General features: G+C 42.8%; 4 protein-coding genes across 4 annotated transcripts; 1 reads left to right on the plus strand and 3 right to left on the minus strand.

The window, feature by feature from the left end:
* Window positions 1–240: 240 nt before the first annotated feature.
* On the minus strand, window positions 241–1,107 carry EAF02_009363 (uncharacterized protein; the record flags this gene model as incomplete). The annotated part of the gene is made up of 1 exon (XM_038905411.1): window positions 241–1,107. One exon carries the CDS (start codon window positions 1,105–1,107, stop codon window positions 241–243), a length of 867 nt encoding a protein of 288 aa, XP_038754864.1.
* Window positions 1,108–2,813: 1,706 nt separating this feature from the next.
* On the minus strand, window positions 2,814–5,632 carry EAF02_009364 (uncharacterized protein; the record flags this gene model as incomplete). Its single annotated transcript, XM_038905412.1, has 6 exons — window positions 2,814–3,304; window positions 3,352–3,554; window positions 3,613–3,732; window positions 3,796–4,273; window positions 4,363–5,398; window positions 5,474–5,632. The coding sequence occupies 6 exons, from the start codon at window positions 5,630–5,632 to the stop codon at window positions 2,814–2,816; spliced, it is 2,487 nt and encodes an 828-aa protein (XP_038754865.1).
* Window positions 5,633–6,024: 392 nt separating this feature from the next.
* EAF02_009365 (uncharacterized protein) lies at window positions 6,025–10,375 on the plus strand. The gene is made up of 4 exons (XM_038905413.1): window positions 6,025–6,224; window positions 6,738–7,550; window positions 7,602–9,822; window positions 9,966–10,375. The coding sequence occupies exons 2-4, from the start codon at window positions 6,793–6,795 to the stop codon at window positions 10,173–10,175; spliced, it is 3,189 nt and encodes a 1,062-aa protein (XP_038754866.1). The 5' UTR covers window positions 6,025–6,224; window positions 6,738–6,792; the 3' UTR covers window positions 10,176–10,375.
* Window positions 10,376–11,426: 1,051 nt separating this feature from the next.
* EAF02_009366 (uncharacterized protein) lies at window positions 11,427–15,356 on the minus strand (the record flags this gene model as incomplete). Its single annotated transcript, XM_038905414.1, has 3 exons — window positions 11,427–11,530; window positions 11,587–14,599; window positions 14,670–15,356. The coding sequence occupies 3 exons, from the start codon at window positions 15,354–15,356 to the stop codon at window positions 11,427–11,429; spliced, it is 3,804 nt and encodes a 1,267-aa protein (XP_038754867.1).
* Window positions 15,357–16,110: the final 754 nt, after the last annotated feature.

Genomic DNA, 16,110 nt, shown 5'->3' on the forward strand with positions numbered 1-16,110 from the left:
TAATATCCGTTCCCCTCCTCCTATCTCTCTTTTTCCTCTCTCTTTCCTCACTCCCCTATCACCACTCCCACCCCTACTCTTACTCACCCCCCCCGCACAATCACCCCCCTCCACCCCCTCCAGCCCAAACGTAACCATAAAACTCGACCCCCTACTCACCGCCCCCAAACACACCCTCTCCCTCGCCACACTAATCCCAACTCTCCAAAACCCCCCGCCGGCCCCAACATCTCCTTCATCTCATTCAGCGCCGAACGCATCAATAATCAACTTCCATCTATTTCGTTCCTGAGTGCCCTTCTCTGTACTCAGACATTCGCTTCGTTGACGCGATAGTTCGATGATTTGTTCTTTTTGTTGTTTGTAGTTTTCATCAGGCGATGTCGATGCGTCACCACCATTTAGCAGTTGAGCATTCGATGAGTGAGAAAACTCAAAATCATGACTCCAATCTACATCAAGCATGAACTTGTAAATCTCCCTCGTCCTTCTTCCCACGCTTCTCAACACTCCTCGAACATCATAATCTCCTCGGAGCTCCCCCAAAAACGGAATTATCGTATCCATCACCCATTGAGATACTTGTGAAAGCAACCAGGAAAATATCACTTCCAGCACGAGAAGCTTTGCAAACCTGTAAATAGGAGATTCGTCGCCGGTGCTAAAAGCCCAGTAGTGAAGGTTGTAGATTGTAGAACGCCATTCGAGATAAGTGTGTGTGGTTTCGGGGGTGGAGAGGAGGGATACGAAAGTATTTAGGAGAGATATCAAAAGGGTATTGAGGAGAGAATGAAGGAGCCAGAAGAGTGTAATGAGGAGGTATGATTCGCTGGGAGAAGGTGCTTGGATTTCTGATGTGGTATTTTCGCAATGTGAGGAGCGTGAGGGTCGGAGGGATTTTTCACTTCGATGTCGAGATCGCTTTTGAGGTTGCTGTTGATACAACACTTTGAAAAGGAAATATTGAATCCCAATCATCCAGAACCAGGCAAATAAATTTTCGATTAGAAAACTCGTGAAGGCAAGATTGAGAGGTATAGATGACATGACTTCGCTTTGGTGTTCGAGATCAAGACCCTGTAGTTCTCTGAGCGAAGAGTCGTCCATCGTCGATAGAATATCTAGGTGATTCGTGGGCTCGAGATGAGATGAATTCAAATACCTAGGTATGTATATAAGAATATGAGAACCCAATGCTCCAAGTAAAGTATGTTGAACGCTCAAAGAAAGACAATGATGAATAAATAAATAAATAAATAAATAGTTAAATCCAATCTCTGCAAAGAAAAAACAAAAAAATCAAAAGACAAACCTCATGATATTTCTATAAAACAAAAATACCTTTGATGTTACATTCCCTGCCATCTACCAATATAAAATTCAAACCCTTATCACCAACCCACCCATCCATACCTACCGGTACATATAAATACATCAAAGCCAAGCCTCAATTAAACTCAACACATCCCCTTCCCCTTAACACAAAACCACGCAGCGCAGCGCAGCGCAGCGTAACGCACTGTTGAACGACCCCTCCAAAGCCATTCATAAATTTGACCGGCAATCAAACACGTTCAGCTCAGCCCTAACTAACAGCACGCTAGTCCAAAAACATACCTCCAATCCATCAAATACGCTTTACGTATACACCCATTCTAATACGACGTATCGAATACGCTGCATTGTCGCACTCCATGAGTGTCTCCATAATTCTTTACGAACAAGCGAATGATGATCCAGAGAATACGAAGACTGGCACTATTGTTGTGCACGTGGTTTGTGCTTCAGGGGTTCGATCGAAAAGTGCGAGGTATGCGAGATATGCTATGCGAGCTGCGAAATGGTACCTCGATGCGGTGGGAGAGCGAGAACGAGAGCGAGAACGAGAAGTGAGGAATGAGAATTGAGGATTGAGATGGAAGGGTAATCTGTTTATTTATCTATTTCACTTGTTTGAGGATTCACTATTTTGGTACTTTGTTACTGTAGAGTCTGTTCGCTACGAGAAGTGTTGGATTCACGATATCGCAATGTTAAATAAACTTTATACGTAGGTAACCTTAACAGAAAGTCGAGGGATACTCCATCTATTTATCCGTATATGCTATATTACTTCACCTAGAATAGTATACAACACCTCCCCCCTCCGAAAGGATATCGCAAACAAAATCCCTCATCCAATATTTCCGATCCCATTAGTCTTCCTCGAATTCGGCGTTCATTGCAGAGGTAAAAACTTAATCACATCACATCACATCACATCACGCGCCAAATCTTCTGCATAAAGAGGCTGAGACGGTTGACTTGTTATAACCTGTCATACCCATTTCACTTATCATACCTCTCACCCAGTCATTCAACCTCATGAATTTGAGAATTGTTGAGCAGGATTCGATAATAAAAGACTTGGGAAGAAATTGCCTAATCAAATGTCGACGTACATACACCACCATGAATGAACCCATAACCCATAAGTCTTTCGAGAATCACGAACAGGAAAAAAGGACATCTAATCCTCCGCTTACTCACAAGCAGAGATTCTCATTCAAGGGCGCAATCTTATGGTCTAGACTGATCTAGAGAAATAGAGGTAAGAATACTAGGTAATTAGTCGGAATTCCATTCATACATTTTTACTCGATCTGAAAAGTTCAGGACGATAGAAATAGCGAGGTATATTGTGATCTAGCTATTCGTAGTTTTCCTTAGGCATCCAGCTCGAAACGTAGTATCGAGGGTATATACAAGCTGGCGTGGGTCCTCCTCGTCTTCCCCATCCATTTTGACTTTACCTCCAATTCAGTCCCTGTTCCTCACACACGACTAACATCCGGTAATGGCTTCTCCTTAATATCCTTAATCAACGATCTCGAATTCGGATTATCCTCAAAACTCAACTCAATCAAATCTCGCACCTCATCTTTCGAAAAGTACAAACAAAGATGACTTTCAAACCAAAGATATCTGATATCCTTCAAATTACTCTGGAGAACTTCACTCAGGAATTGCATTTTTAGCCAATTCCCTGCAATAGTTCCAATTTCATTTTCTTTGAATAAAGATTCTAGAGCCTCAACTTGTTGAATTAGCGCTGCTATTCTTTCAGCGTCATCCACTCCTAAATCTGTGAGTTCAAAAATATCGGTGATAATTTTAGTAGCTTCCGTATTGACCAATGTGCCAACGGCCGATGCCCAAGTTGAAGATGGAAGTATTTCTTTCCAAGAGGCAGATTGTTGATTGATATGACCGATAACAGCACGAATTGCGTTCTCGCTGTCGTTGTATACAAAATTTTGAGAACCTAAGTAATGTTAACAATTGCACAAAGTAGTATCTATGTATACATACCACCAAGTAAATCGTGTAAGATTGTCCTCTGTGTATCCATCTCGTTTTTATAAGCTCTCTTTCCAAAACTTTCAAGAGGTCCAATCTCTGAATCAATATTGACGAGATTCAAAGCTCGGGGGGGTATGTCTTTTCGTAGATGCCATTCTTCCGAGAAACTTTTCAATTTATCAACCAACCATGTAGCATCGTTGTAAGCAAACCTAGATAACATCAGTGAGATTGTAATATGGAGAGTGCAACACCAAACTCAGGACTTACATATTTCCTTTCGGATCGTCGACATAGTAACATGGAGATACCGCACGATACATTGCTAAAATCAAGGTAGGAATCTTGGACAAAGCACCAGCTGCAGGTGATACAGGAAGAGAGTCGCATCTGTGCAATGCTGATGAGTGATCTGCAGGAATTTGACTTGGGTTAAAGGTGACATGTACGTACTCTGGCTGCATCAATTTGGCGCCATCTTCATAGATAGTGACAACGTGGTTAAATATTGTCAAAGGAATAGAAGATGTCCAATACTTTTCTGAGAGAGTGACGTTTCGCATCTCTGCTGGATCATGTAACGTGGTAGGACTAGTAGGAACAAGAGGAGTCCTTAGGGTCCTCTGTGTGTCGGGGAGTTCATCGATAGGCGTTTCGACAGCAACTTCATTATCATCACCCCAACCCCATGCATCATCTTCATCTACTTGAAGAATGTTTGGATCAGGAGCAATGGACAGTGAGCTTGCCCTTCGTTCCTCGTCAAAAGAAGCTCGGCTTCTTGTTATAGGTTGAGTTTCTTCCTCTTCGTCCTCTTCACCCCAGCCCCACTCATCTTTCACAGTCTCACCATTTGAAGTGACATGCATACCGTCTTCCCTGGTCACCATACGCATTTCCACTCGTTTAGCTTCAAGAGGTTGGCCAACGCCTAACATTAGAAGTCATTAGTATCAATACATAGAAGATAAACGTAGGACCTATATGGGGAGATGAAGAGGTGAAGTGAGGTGAACATACCAAGGGCTAAAGCATTACGAACTCGGTCCAGTGATGTTTCTCGCTTCTTAGTCAACCAAATTCTTGCAGCACTAGCAACCCATTCATGGAATCTCTCTGCTCCTGGCCATCCTAATGCTCCCAAATTATCGGCAAATTCACCTGTACGACCTAACGCCTTTTGGTAATCGACCATATCGTCTAAGGATGTTGGTACAGATGACTCTAGCCATGTGCCGATTATTATTTCAGTTAGATCAGGCATCATAGCCTTAGATAAGGCTTCGACCATTGTCTTGGGCAAGTTCTCGTCCAAAAAGCGAATGATGTCTAAGATATCCTTGAACAAAGATTTTATGCTAGTATCTGCACGATCTTCGGTAATACGCAAAGTGTTATTCTCAATACATATTTGGAAAACAGCAGGTGATAATTCCAGGCCAGTACGAGGTCGTATAATTGTTTCAGACAATTGCTCCCATAAATTTTTGCCAAACTCGTCAAGCTCTTGAAATCTCTCCAACCCAATTGCAACATCATCTAAAGATGTTGAAATACCGTCGATTTTCTTGTGGATCGTAAATGAAGCTTCTTTGGGTTGAATATATATCAATGATTTCCGGATCTCACTGAGCTGATCATTCAAAGAATCCTTCAACTCATAATATCGTGTATCCAGGAGCCGGACCGCTCTTACAGTAGTTTCCGCTGGAATATCCGCAATTTGATGACCGGCAACATCGAGTGACTTTAAAGCTTCATGTATTTCTTGTCTGTCCGCCTGTTCCACAGCTTTGTCCAGGGAATCGTTCGCGCGCTTTATGGATTGTGCACATTCCAGTAAGTGTGCATTAAACTCAATCTCTTTCACTAAAAGTTCCACATGATTTTCATGATTGTCTACATCGGTAACTCGAGATTCGTCCGCTTCTGCTTGTTGAACGACTTCATTCGCCAATTTCCTTGACTTGTCGATATCGTCCTGGAGGGCCTGGGCATGTTGTATCCATTTATCGATATCAGCAGCGGAATCTCTACTGATTTGACGAACTTCAGTCTGTATGAGACATGGTCAGTAAAAAGAATAGTGGTAGATAGTGAGTAACAATGCTGGGAATTTTTGAAGACACACCTCGAGAGATAATTTAGCCTCACCCAAAGCTTCTATAGCTAGTGGAAGAGCGTCATTCCCAAGCGCAGATGCAGAGACTTCCTCATCAGGAAATTCACCATTTGATGCAAAACCAATGAGAGTTTTACTAAGTTGATCAACTCCTAATGTCGACACCATGTTGTCAAAGTCTTTGGAGATTGAATTTCAATTGCTGGCAATCTCAACGTGTCGGATATTTCAACCAGCACAGAGCCGTTCTTTCGAGTAAGTTTCTAAGACGACGAAGACTTGAGGGTGTGAAACTCATGTAGGTACCTGGTAGTTATCTGAACATCACTATTATTTTTCTTAGAACATGGTCAATGAGATTATGACAAGGTGGAACCAGAAGCTATGGCATAATCATCCGATGACTAAGAATTAAGCTATCAAGCGCGCGGTTAAGCTGATGCGGTAAGGGTGGGTTATCACCCAATGATAATTATCTAGGGCGTCTATTCATTCCTTCGTTGTAAGGCTATTAACTTTATATTTTATTTATATTGTTCATCGTTCAATCTAGTCATCTCCGTACCTTTTCACCAATATCTCGGCCTTCCTCTGTTTTGCAAAGAAAATCATAAGTTTCAACGACACATTTAAATAAGAGGCGATACATTCATTATTTGCCTCTCTATCTAGTTGGAGGCTACTTCTCGTCTTCCCTGGCGACCTCAATTCGCCAGTTTTCCCGCTGGACCAGGCTAGGATCCCAAAATACCCAACAAAGGTACGACAATACTTGCCAATAGTATCAGATTTCTTTCTCTAATCACATTGTTCTCCCTATTCTTTAAATCTTTTTCCAAGAGATCTTTGTCCTCTTTAGAATAGTATCTTTGTTGTTTTTTTCTGTCTCAATCATTCTCATGGCGGGGTAACAATTTCCCCCGCCAATTTTGGTACATGGCAATTGCTATCATTCCTTTACTTGCTGTTGTGCTTTACCAAGCGGTGGATTCGTCCTGGTATGCTTTACTGCGCTATTCCAATTGATTCTATACATCCTCTCATTCACTGCAGTCCGGCTTTGAAACTCTAGTGGTTTCCAAAGACTTTGTCATTTGTGTGGTGCAGACTATAGCTTGATTCTACAATCATTGAACTACTCCGAGGCGAAAATTTGTAGTTCTCCTTTTGTTCTTTTCTAAATACATCTCACGCTTTTTTCTTTAAACTTGACACATGACTTTTTATGGATGTTGAAATTTGTTCGATCAACCTCAATCTAACAATATTCCAGGTACTCTTCTCGCAAAGAGCTCCTCAACTTTTGGAAACCCAACTCCTTCATAAAAATGCCAAGTCAAACGAAGAAAACTTATTTCCGTACGGTGCAGAATTTCAAAACTGATTACGCCCCTACCAACATTACCCAATATGTCTCGGAACGTACTGGCATGAATGTTGTTGTGGTTGACCAGAAGGGACCTCAAGTTAATGGATATTTTGCATTGGCTACGGAAATTTTCGATGATTCTGGATCACCACATACCTTGGAGCATCTTTGCTTTATGGGATCAAAAAGCTACCAGTATAAAGGCTTACTCGATAAACTTGCCACTAGAGCTTACTCTAATACTAACGCATGGACTGCTACGGATCATACTGCCTATACATTAGAGACAGCAGGATGGGAAGGGTTTTCTCAAATCCTTCCTGTTTATCTTGAGCATTTGATCTTACCGACACTTACCGAAGAAGGCTGTTACACCGAAGTCCATCATGTTGATGGTGAAGGTAACGATGCAGGTGTTGTATATTCAGAAATGCAAGGAGTTCAAAACACTGGTTCTGATATCATGGACCTCCGTGCTAGGCAACTTCTTTATCCAGAAAACATCGGATTTCGTTATGAGACCGGTGGTTTGATGGAAAACTTGCGCATCTTAACCCCAGAGAGAATTCGTGCATTCCACAAGGAGATGTACCAACCTAAAAACCTTTGTCTCGTTTTGATTGGTGAAATCGACCAGAAGGAATTGCTTGAAATATTAGACACTTTTGAGGAAGGTATCTTGGATGATATTCCATCTCCAACTGCTCCATTCAAGAGGTAAGTGTGTTCAAGTTCGACCATCAGTAAATAACATTCTAATCCATATAGGCCATGGGTGGATTCTGCTCAACCACCACCGCTCACTAAAACCATAGTAGAGACTGTGTACTTCCCAGAGGAAGATGAGTCAATGGGAGAAATTTGGGTTGGTATGTTTGGCCCTGATTGCAAAGATGCTGTCGAAACTGGTGCTCTTAATGTTCTCCTTGCATATCTCGCTGGATCTTCTGTTTCGATTCTTGAAAATATCATGGTTGAGAAAGAAGAGCTTGCGAGTTCAATTTCATATTGGTGGGATGCGAGACCAAATTCGGTGATTTGGTTTCAACCTACTGGAGTAGAAACCGAAAAGCTTGCATTCGTAGAGAAGCGTCTGTTTGAACTTCTTAGAGAGGCCCTAGAGAAACCCCTTGATATGACATACATGAAAAATTGTCTGGAAAGAGAACGCAGACAATGCAACTTCGAAGCCGAAAGCTCTCAGCGTTTCTATGCTGAAGCCATCATCAATGACTTCCTTTTCGGTAACAGAGATGGTTCTACTTTGAAGGATTTGAAATCACACGCAGAATTCGATACACTTGATAAGTGGAGTGAGCAACAATGGAAAGATTTTTTGAAGAAATGGATCGTCGATGCACCTCACGTTTCTTTACTCGGAACTCCTTCTGAAGAGATGTCGAAGAGAATCAAGAAAGAAGAGGAGGCTAGAGTTGCAGAGCGAAAGGAAAAGTTAGGGCCAGAAGGGCTCAAGAAATTGGCCGAAAAGCTCAAGGCAGCAATTGCAAAGAATGATGCCGAAATACCTGCTTCACTTCTACAGAAGTTTTCCGTTCCTGGGACCGATTCAATCCACTTTCACAAATCAACCACCGCTAGATCTGGTTTGGCCAAGAAATTGGGCGCGCCTACCAATGAAATTCAGAAGGTCATTGATTCGCAAGCATCTGAATCTCCATTGTTCTTACAATTTGAGCATGTTCCAACAAACTTCGTTCACTTATCAATGCATTTTGGCACTTCAGAGATCCCTTTGGAGCATAGACCACTGCTCAGTTTATTCATCGACAATTTCTTCGATACACCTATTCTTCGCGACGGAAAGAGAGTGGAGTTTGAGCAAGTCGTCACAGAATTAGAGCATGACACTATCAGATACGAAATGAGAGGGGGCTCTAGTCTTGGTGACGCAGAAGGTCTTATGATTCAATTCCGAGTTGAGCGAGAAAAGTACGAAACAGCCATCGAATGGATCCGCACCATGATGTTCGATAGTATTTTTGATGCTACACGTCTCAGCACTGCAGTTACCAAGATCCTCGCCGATATTCCCGACAACAAGCGCGATGGTAATGGTATGCTTTACACTGCTGATGGTATGCTTCACATGTCTAACGAATCGAGCATGAAAGCAAGGACTACTCTTGTCAAGTCAGTATATATGAAGCGTCTCAAGAAGCTTCTCAAAAAAGAACCAGAGACTGTCATCGGCTGGCTCGAATCTCTTCGCAAATCTATTTTCAAATTCAACAACATCCGGGCCCTCGTCGTTGCAGATATTAATAAGCTTCCATCCCCAGTACAAGCTTGGAATCCATTCATTTCTTCCCTCGATAACCCGACCCCTGAAACAGATATCCTTCCTATCCGCAAACAACACACACTTCTTTCCCATGATGGACAAAATCTTGGCCAAGCAGGAGCTATCATCATCCCAATGCCTACCATCGATTCTTCCTTCCTACTAACAAATTCCCGTGGCCCAAGTTCTTACACTGATCCTCAACTCCCTGCACTCCGCGTCGCTCTATCTTTCCTACGCGCTGTCGAAGGTCCCTTGTGGACAGCTATTCGTGGAACAGGCTTGGGATATGGATCTTCATTCCATAATGATCTTGATACCGGATTTGTTCAATTCAGTGTCTATCGTTCTCCAGATGCCTTCCGCGCTTTTGCCGCTGGTAAGAAAATCCTCGAGGAATATATTTCAGGAGAGAAGAAAATGGAAGATTCAGCATTAGAAGCGGCTATTAGTGATATAGTGGTTGAAGTTGTCAATACACAAATCACAATGGATCAAGCTGGGCAAGACAAATTTGTCAAAGGAGTTATGAAGGGATTACCTGAGAATCACAACGAGGAATTGTTGAGGAAGGTTAGGGATGTAGGAAGAGAGGAGATTAGAGAAGTTATGAGGGAAGTTTTGTTGAAGGCTTTTGAGCCGGGAATGAGTAATGTTATGGTTACTTGTGCACCGATTATGGAAGAGGTATGTTTTTTTTCCTTCTCGCTTCTCGACTTACTCTCATCATTCCACATTACCCCCCCCCTCTACCTTACTCATTTGTTTCTCCTTCAACCAATCCTCAAACCATACACAAAAAAATACTAAAAAACATCCCCATCAAAAAGGCAATAGTAAAGAACTTCCAATCCCTAAACTTCAAAACACAAGTCCGCACCCTCGCAAGCTTCGAAGATGATTACGGCTTAGCAGCCCCAGAAGATGACGAAGACGGAGATGAAGAAGAGGACGAGGATGAGGATATGGAAGATGAGGAATCTGGCAGTGAAGAGGATGGCGAAGAGGATGAGGAAAGTGATGTGGAGATGAAAAATTAGGGTTCTGCTTGATATGCTTGCCTCGCTTGATTAGACGGGTATGTAGTTGAAGCGTCAAATGATTCAATGGTCAATGTCATGCTTGGGGTGTGGACGGGAAATAGATATCTTAGAAAGTAAAATCGAACAGGCGGCAGGCATTTATTGTTGAGCTTGAGCTTAAGTTTCTTTAGATATATATCGAAGAGTCTTGATTTTGCCTGAGTATCATTGTTTAATATTGGTGTCAGTATTGGTATTATTCGTGATATCTAATGCACTTCGCACGCAACCATCATACAGATGATACCCTGGATTCTGGATTACACTTACTCCCAATCATTCAACAAAGAGTCAAGATCGCGGGACACATTACATAACCTAGTCACGAAAACCGAACTCTCTCCACTTTCTCCAAAGATGGTCGATAAACCCCAAGTCAAAATGAACATAATGAATCACAATATCAAACAAACAACACATCAAAAATCTGAATTCCAAATTTCGAATTTCAATCTCAATTTCAATTTCAATTTCAATTGAAAAAATCTCTCGATATAAAATTCCCATCTATTTTGACACCCCTCCTATCCACTTCGCCCATTTATTCATCACTCATCCATTCACCCGCTCGCTCGCTCGTAGCCCGCTGACTTAATCACAGGCAATCACCTAAATCGGATGAATCCCCTCTCATTCTTACTTTCACCCCCATTCTCTCTCTCTCTCTCTCTCCCTCAATGACCGATGATTGCGTCTTCGCCCCTTCTAAGTTAAGGGAGCAACAAATCTAATCTTACAATAAATACAAGAGATACCAAATCCCCATTCTGGCATCTTTCCACTCCGCTTCGCAAGTCTTTTCTCCGACTTTTCATCTCCGACCTCTGACTTATGCCCATCTTCTCATCCTTTCATTGCTATCATATCGTATCAGGTTTCCGCCATCAATTACAAACGAAGAGGAAAATGCCATTCATTATCTTTCTTCATGCGACCAAACTTTGCAAATCAAAAGAGTCAAAGTTAAGAAAAGAAAAACAGACCAGAATTAACGCCAAACGACTCGATATGTTGAAAAGAGTACATGTTGTTTTTTGATAACCCCCAACCTTTCCCATCCCCATGATTGTATGCCGAAAGCACAGATGAATGACTCCCGTAACGATCAAGTTGAGCCAATTTATTGTATAATCACGAACCCCGGCTCTCAAGAATGCCGAATGTTGAAAAAAGTGTATGATGTTAAGGAATGAAAAGAAAGTAATTGAATTAGTTAAGAAATCCTTTACACGCCGGTGTACCACAGAGACATGGAATACGATCTGTACTACCAATCTCACGCTCAAATTTGTAATCGTAGGTGAGTTCCTCATCTAGAACGGGAGGTTAGTATAATCATTTGAAAATTTTGGGCATAATATAGACTCACTCTGTGCGATATCACGCAGCGCATAAATGACAATTCTCTTACTCTTCTCCACCGTGATGATCTTTGCAGTACAGTTGGGCATACAACTATGATTGATGAATCTCGCGATACCACCTTTCTTTGTTGCATCGATGACCGTGTTTTCATCGATTCTGAACAGATAACTACTTCCAATACCACTCTTGAGATATCTATTTTCTCTAAGATCTGCAACTTGTTGTCGAACCTTCTCACCGACATACTCAATGATCATATCATTCATCGCTATGTTCTCCATGGCATATAGACCCCAATTGTGAATAGCAGAACGAGCGAACTTGACAGGCTTCTTACGTTTCTTAAGTTGATTGAAACGCAAGACATCAGTATCACCACCAAGAGTCTTCTTCTGATCATTGAGATCGGCCACATAACGACGATTGTTGACACGGGTGGCACGACCAGATGTACGGGCAAGCAACTTCTCTGCCGCAATCTTAGCTGCCTCTGCTGCTTCTGCGACAACATCTTTACCGGCTCGTTTCGCTTGTGCTTCACGTTCTTCACGTGCCCTTTGAACTTTGATACGATGAGGAAGATAGAGAGACTTTTCAGAATTCAGAATCTTCTTCGTACCTTCAGTACGAGCACAGCCAGTCGAAGTCTCCACGTAGTATCCAGGTATAGTTGTCTCATCTTTAACAATACCTTTGTATCCATTACGATTAAGTGACTTGATTTGCCCTTGTCTCCATGCCCAGGTAGCAGGATCGCTAAGTTTGAAATCTGTCTTGAAGATTTTGAGTGCGGGTCCAGCGTCTTCGTCATCCTTGAGGATATTTTGTAGCCCGTCAATATCGAGAATATTATCAAAGTCATCGTCGACAGTGGGATAGGGTGCATCACTAGAGATGCCCCATTTGACAGATGTTACCACGGGAGCTGTATCGACAATGTTTTCCTCGAATTCAGACTCCTCATCAGCTTCTTCTGGAATAATCTCGTCTTCCGTAGTACCCAGTTGTTGTCTTTTAAGAGCCTCCCTTTCTTCGAAAATCTGTTTCTTGGACTTCTTCCTCTTTGCCGATTTTGCAGCCTTCTTTCTAGCTGCCACAGCAGCCAAAGCAGCTTCTGTCTCGGATTCTGTCTTTTGGAATCCATCAAGCTCAGAAATACCTGCCTCAGTGGGTGTTTCTGAAAGGGGCTCAATCTTCGCCACAGGCACACCAAAGAGTTCCTCGTCAGTTTTCTTCTGTCGCTTTTTCGCAGCTTCCATATGCAGATCAAGTTTTCTCTTCTTCGTTGATACGGCAGGTTCAGAGAAATTGACTTCACTTGCAGACTCCCCATCTCGAGTGTCCAATGACTGGGACCTCTCCTTCACATTTCGGCTCATGGAATCCGTATCATCATCAGAAGCTTCATCGTCAGTACCCACACGACTTCTCGGGCGTGACTCAACCTCTTCAGTACCTCTTGTCCTGGAACGAGCTTCATTGTCATCATCGGAATCTTCATCCTCCCTACCAATGAGGAAATGCATGGGTCGGACGTAAGCTTTCCGGGTGGGCCTGGCGAAGGGATCAGTAAATCCAACATTGCGATTCTTTTCCGCCTTCGCCCTTTTTCGAATCCTAGGTAGAGCAGTAACATTAACCTTCCCTGCTGTTAGGGAATTGCGGTCCTCAATCCGTGAGTTGGGTGTAGCAATAGTGTTACTATTATCCTGATCTTCCTCGTCGTCGATGAAGGACGTCTTGGCATTAGGATCATGGATATTCAACTTGCGTCGTTTTGCTACATGATTCGTTGGATCCATAAAATTTCGGAGACAAGGATTTGCTATCCGCTCCTTCACCTTGTCCATTAAATGTGTCATTAACTCTCGTTTGATGACTTCAATAGCTTCGCGTGCGGGATCGAAGTTCTTTGCCCGTTCTCGCTTCTCGTCCTCAAGATCAGCCTCTTCTTCCTTCCTAATCTCCTCAATCTCCTTCCTCCTTTTCTGCTCAGTCAAGCGCGGGTCAGGACTTCGAGTGCGACGGTGATGACCTCTTTCGGATGCGCGATCGCGATGTTCATGTCGTCGACCTCCAGTGCCCCATAAGTATAACTTCATAATCATTTCATATGAGAACAGCGCAGTGCCATTGCAAGAATTGTAACACCTGTCTGCCTCAAATCTCCCCTCGTCACTAAGCGCAAAGACCACATAATAACCTGTTCTATCAACTCTCACATCCTCCAGGAAATGGTTCTTAAGCCGCTTTTTCAGATGGAGGATTGTCGCTGGAATAACAGGAACATAATCTTTCGAAATAAAAATGTAGGGCTCATCCTCGAGTTGTTGCGCAATTGGTTCATCCTCGATCAATGTCTGCTGGCGCGGTTTCGTAGGAATCGCAGCTTGTACTATGCTGCCTGGTCTAAACTGTGGCCTGCCAGAAAGGGCAGCAGGTCCTTTGGGGGCACTTGGCGGGGGTCCTGAGGATTTGACAACTTCAGGCTTAGGGGGAGGTGGTGGCTCTTTGGGCGGTAAAGGCAAAGGTTCGGGTTTCGACTTTTCCAAAGCATTCTCAAGCATGCGAGTACTGCGTTTTCCCTGCGGATCGAATTGAACCTTAATTCTCGGTCCCAGCCCTACCACACTGCTACCTCTCATGACGGCTTTCTTGGCAGCCTCTGCCGCTGTCAAAATTGTACCATCCTTCCTTTTAGTATCTCGATATCGGAATGTGCCAAAGCCCAAACAACTTCCTGTCTCTGGATGTAGTTTATTACTGCTCTCTGCGATTTGTCCATAATGGGTAAAAACATTAGTGACCTTCATAAAATTTATTAATGGATCATATCCAGTAACAACAATTTCCGTTGGTGGGCCAGGTCCATAATGAGTTTTGGGGTTATATTTGTACTTTGGCAGCATAAACGGCGAATGGTTGAGTCGCGATAGTGCATTATGATAATCGGTATTGATATACGACAATCTGCTTCCTTTCGCTAACCGCGGATCCGCTGGGGGAGCGTCATCTTTCTGAAAAGCTATTAGCCAGACGTTCTCACACGCAAAAGATGACACCCCCCGCAGCAGATTGTATACGTACCAAACCAAACTCCTTATAATGTGGGCGGCGATTATGTTTCTCTTTCGTCGAATGAATATGAGGATCGTGGAAGGGATCATATGTGCATTTTTTCCCCTTTACACCTCGTGCTGGGTCTCGAGCGAGGACTCGTGGCTCGGTGGAAGTATGCTCTGCCGGGGCAGAATTGGGTATAGCAACGGCATGCCGAGATTTTGTATTATCAAGAGCGGCGCGAGTTGTAGCGGTGACAGGCATATCAGCCTTGGCATTGCCAGGACTTGCAACACCATTGGGTGATGAGTCGGCATTTGTCAATGGTGTTAAATCGTTGATGTTTCGAGAGCCAGCAGATGCTTGCATGCTGTTGGAAAGCTGATTGTTGACACTGAAAAGGGATGATCCAGAACTTGAATGTGAGCTTGCTGAGCCTACACCATTCAAAATATCGCCTTGTACAGATTCGTTATCTTCTGTCGTCAGGGTAGGAGGATCCGCAATTGGAATTGATATATCTTCTGAAAGACGTGTAATAGAAGCATTGTCAGTTAAGGCTTTCGCATTAATTTGGGTATTAGTGACAGAAAGGGTGGTAGGCAAATCTGCCTGCTGTGCCTTTGACTTTTCCCTCTCCTTTGCTTTGTCTTTCGCAGCTCGAGGAGCCGATGGAAAGAATTGTGCGAAACTCGCCCCAGATGCGCGAGACATCGTGTGACTGTATTAATCTACCTCTCCTTCCTTCTGCCAACCATAATCTCTTTGTAAAAGATCAATGTGCGACTACATGCATTAGAAGGGTTAATGGCAGATGGCCAATACGCGCAAGAAGCGGTTGGTAATGACGCGATTCAATTCCCTCGGAACAGATTTGACCAAGTATTGCCGATACTTATATGATGATAAAAGTATAGAATATCTCGTCGATATCGATGTGCGAATATTGGCAGATCAAAATTAAGTGTTGTGCGACAGATATGAGATCTATCTTTTGACGCTGGGGGTTGGTAATTTCGTGAATATGTATAGTTGAAGTTGATGGAATGGAGGATTTGATGAGTTGAGGTTTCGATACTATCAATTTCTCGCTTTCCCAATAGGTTAGATTCTAGAAAATAGTGGCGCTTGACTCAATTAGGAGATTACATAAGATCTCAAGGAGATGGCAGGTCAACGTGAGGGATAACTTTGATATCATGTGCTAAGTAGCCAACAACCTATACAGTCAGACAGATTTATATAAAACTGTGTTACCTTTTATATACCGTTTAATGAATTCCTATTATTCTTTTCTATACAGTCTATTACTTGGAATTTTACTATCAATACCTTTATGTTACTATTCACCCTAGCAAATGTGTTGGCGTTGACTGTACGGCTACTCTATTCGCTTGAAAGACATAACAATGAGTCCGTTTTCAGTAAAAAAAGTACTGACTAGGTAGGTAAAGAGAGGTACGAAGGC

The sequence above is a fragment of the Botrytis sinoallii genome, assembly GCF_014898435.1.
Source record: "Botrytis sinoallii strain Bc 23 chromosome Unknown BSIN_019, whole genome shotgun sequence".
Taxonomy (NCBI): Eukaryota; Fungi; Ascomycota; class Leotiomycetes; order Helotiales; family Sclerotiniaceae; genus Botrytis; species Botrytis sinoallii.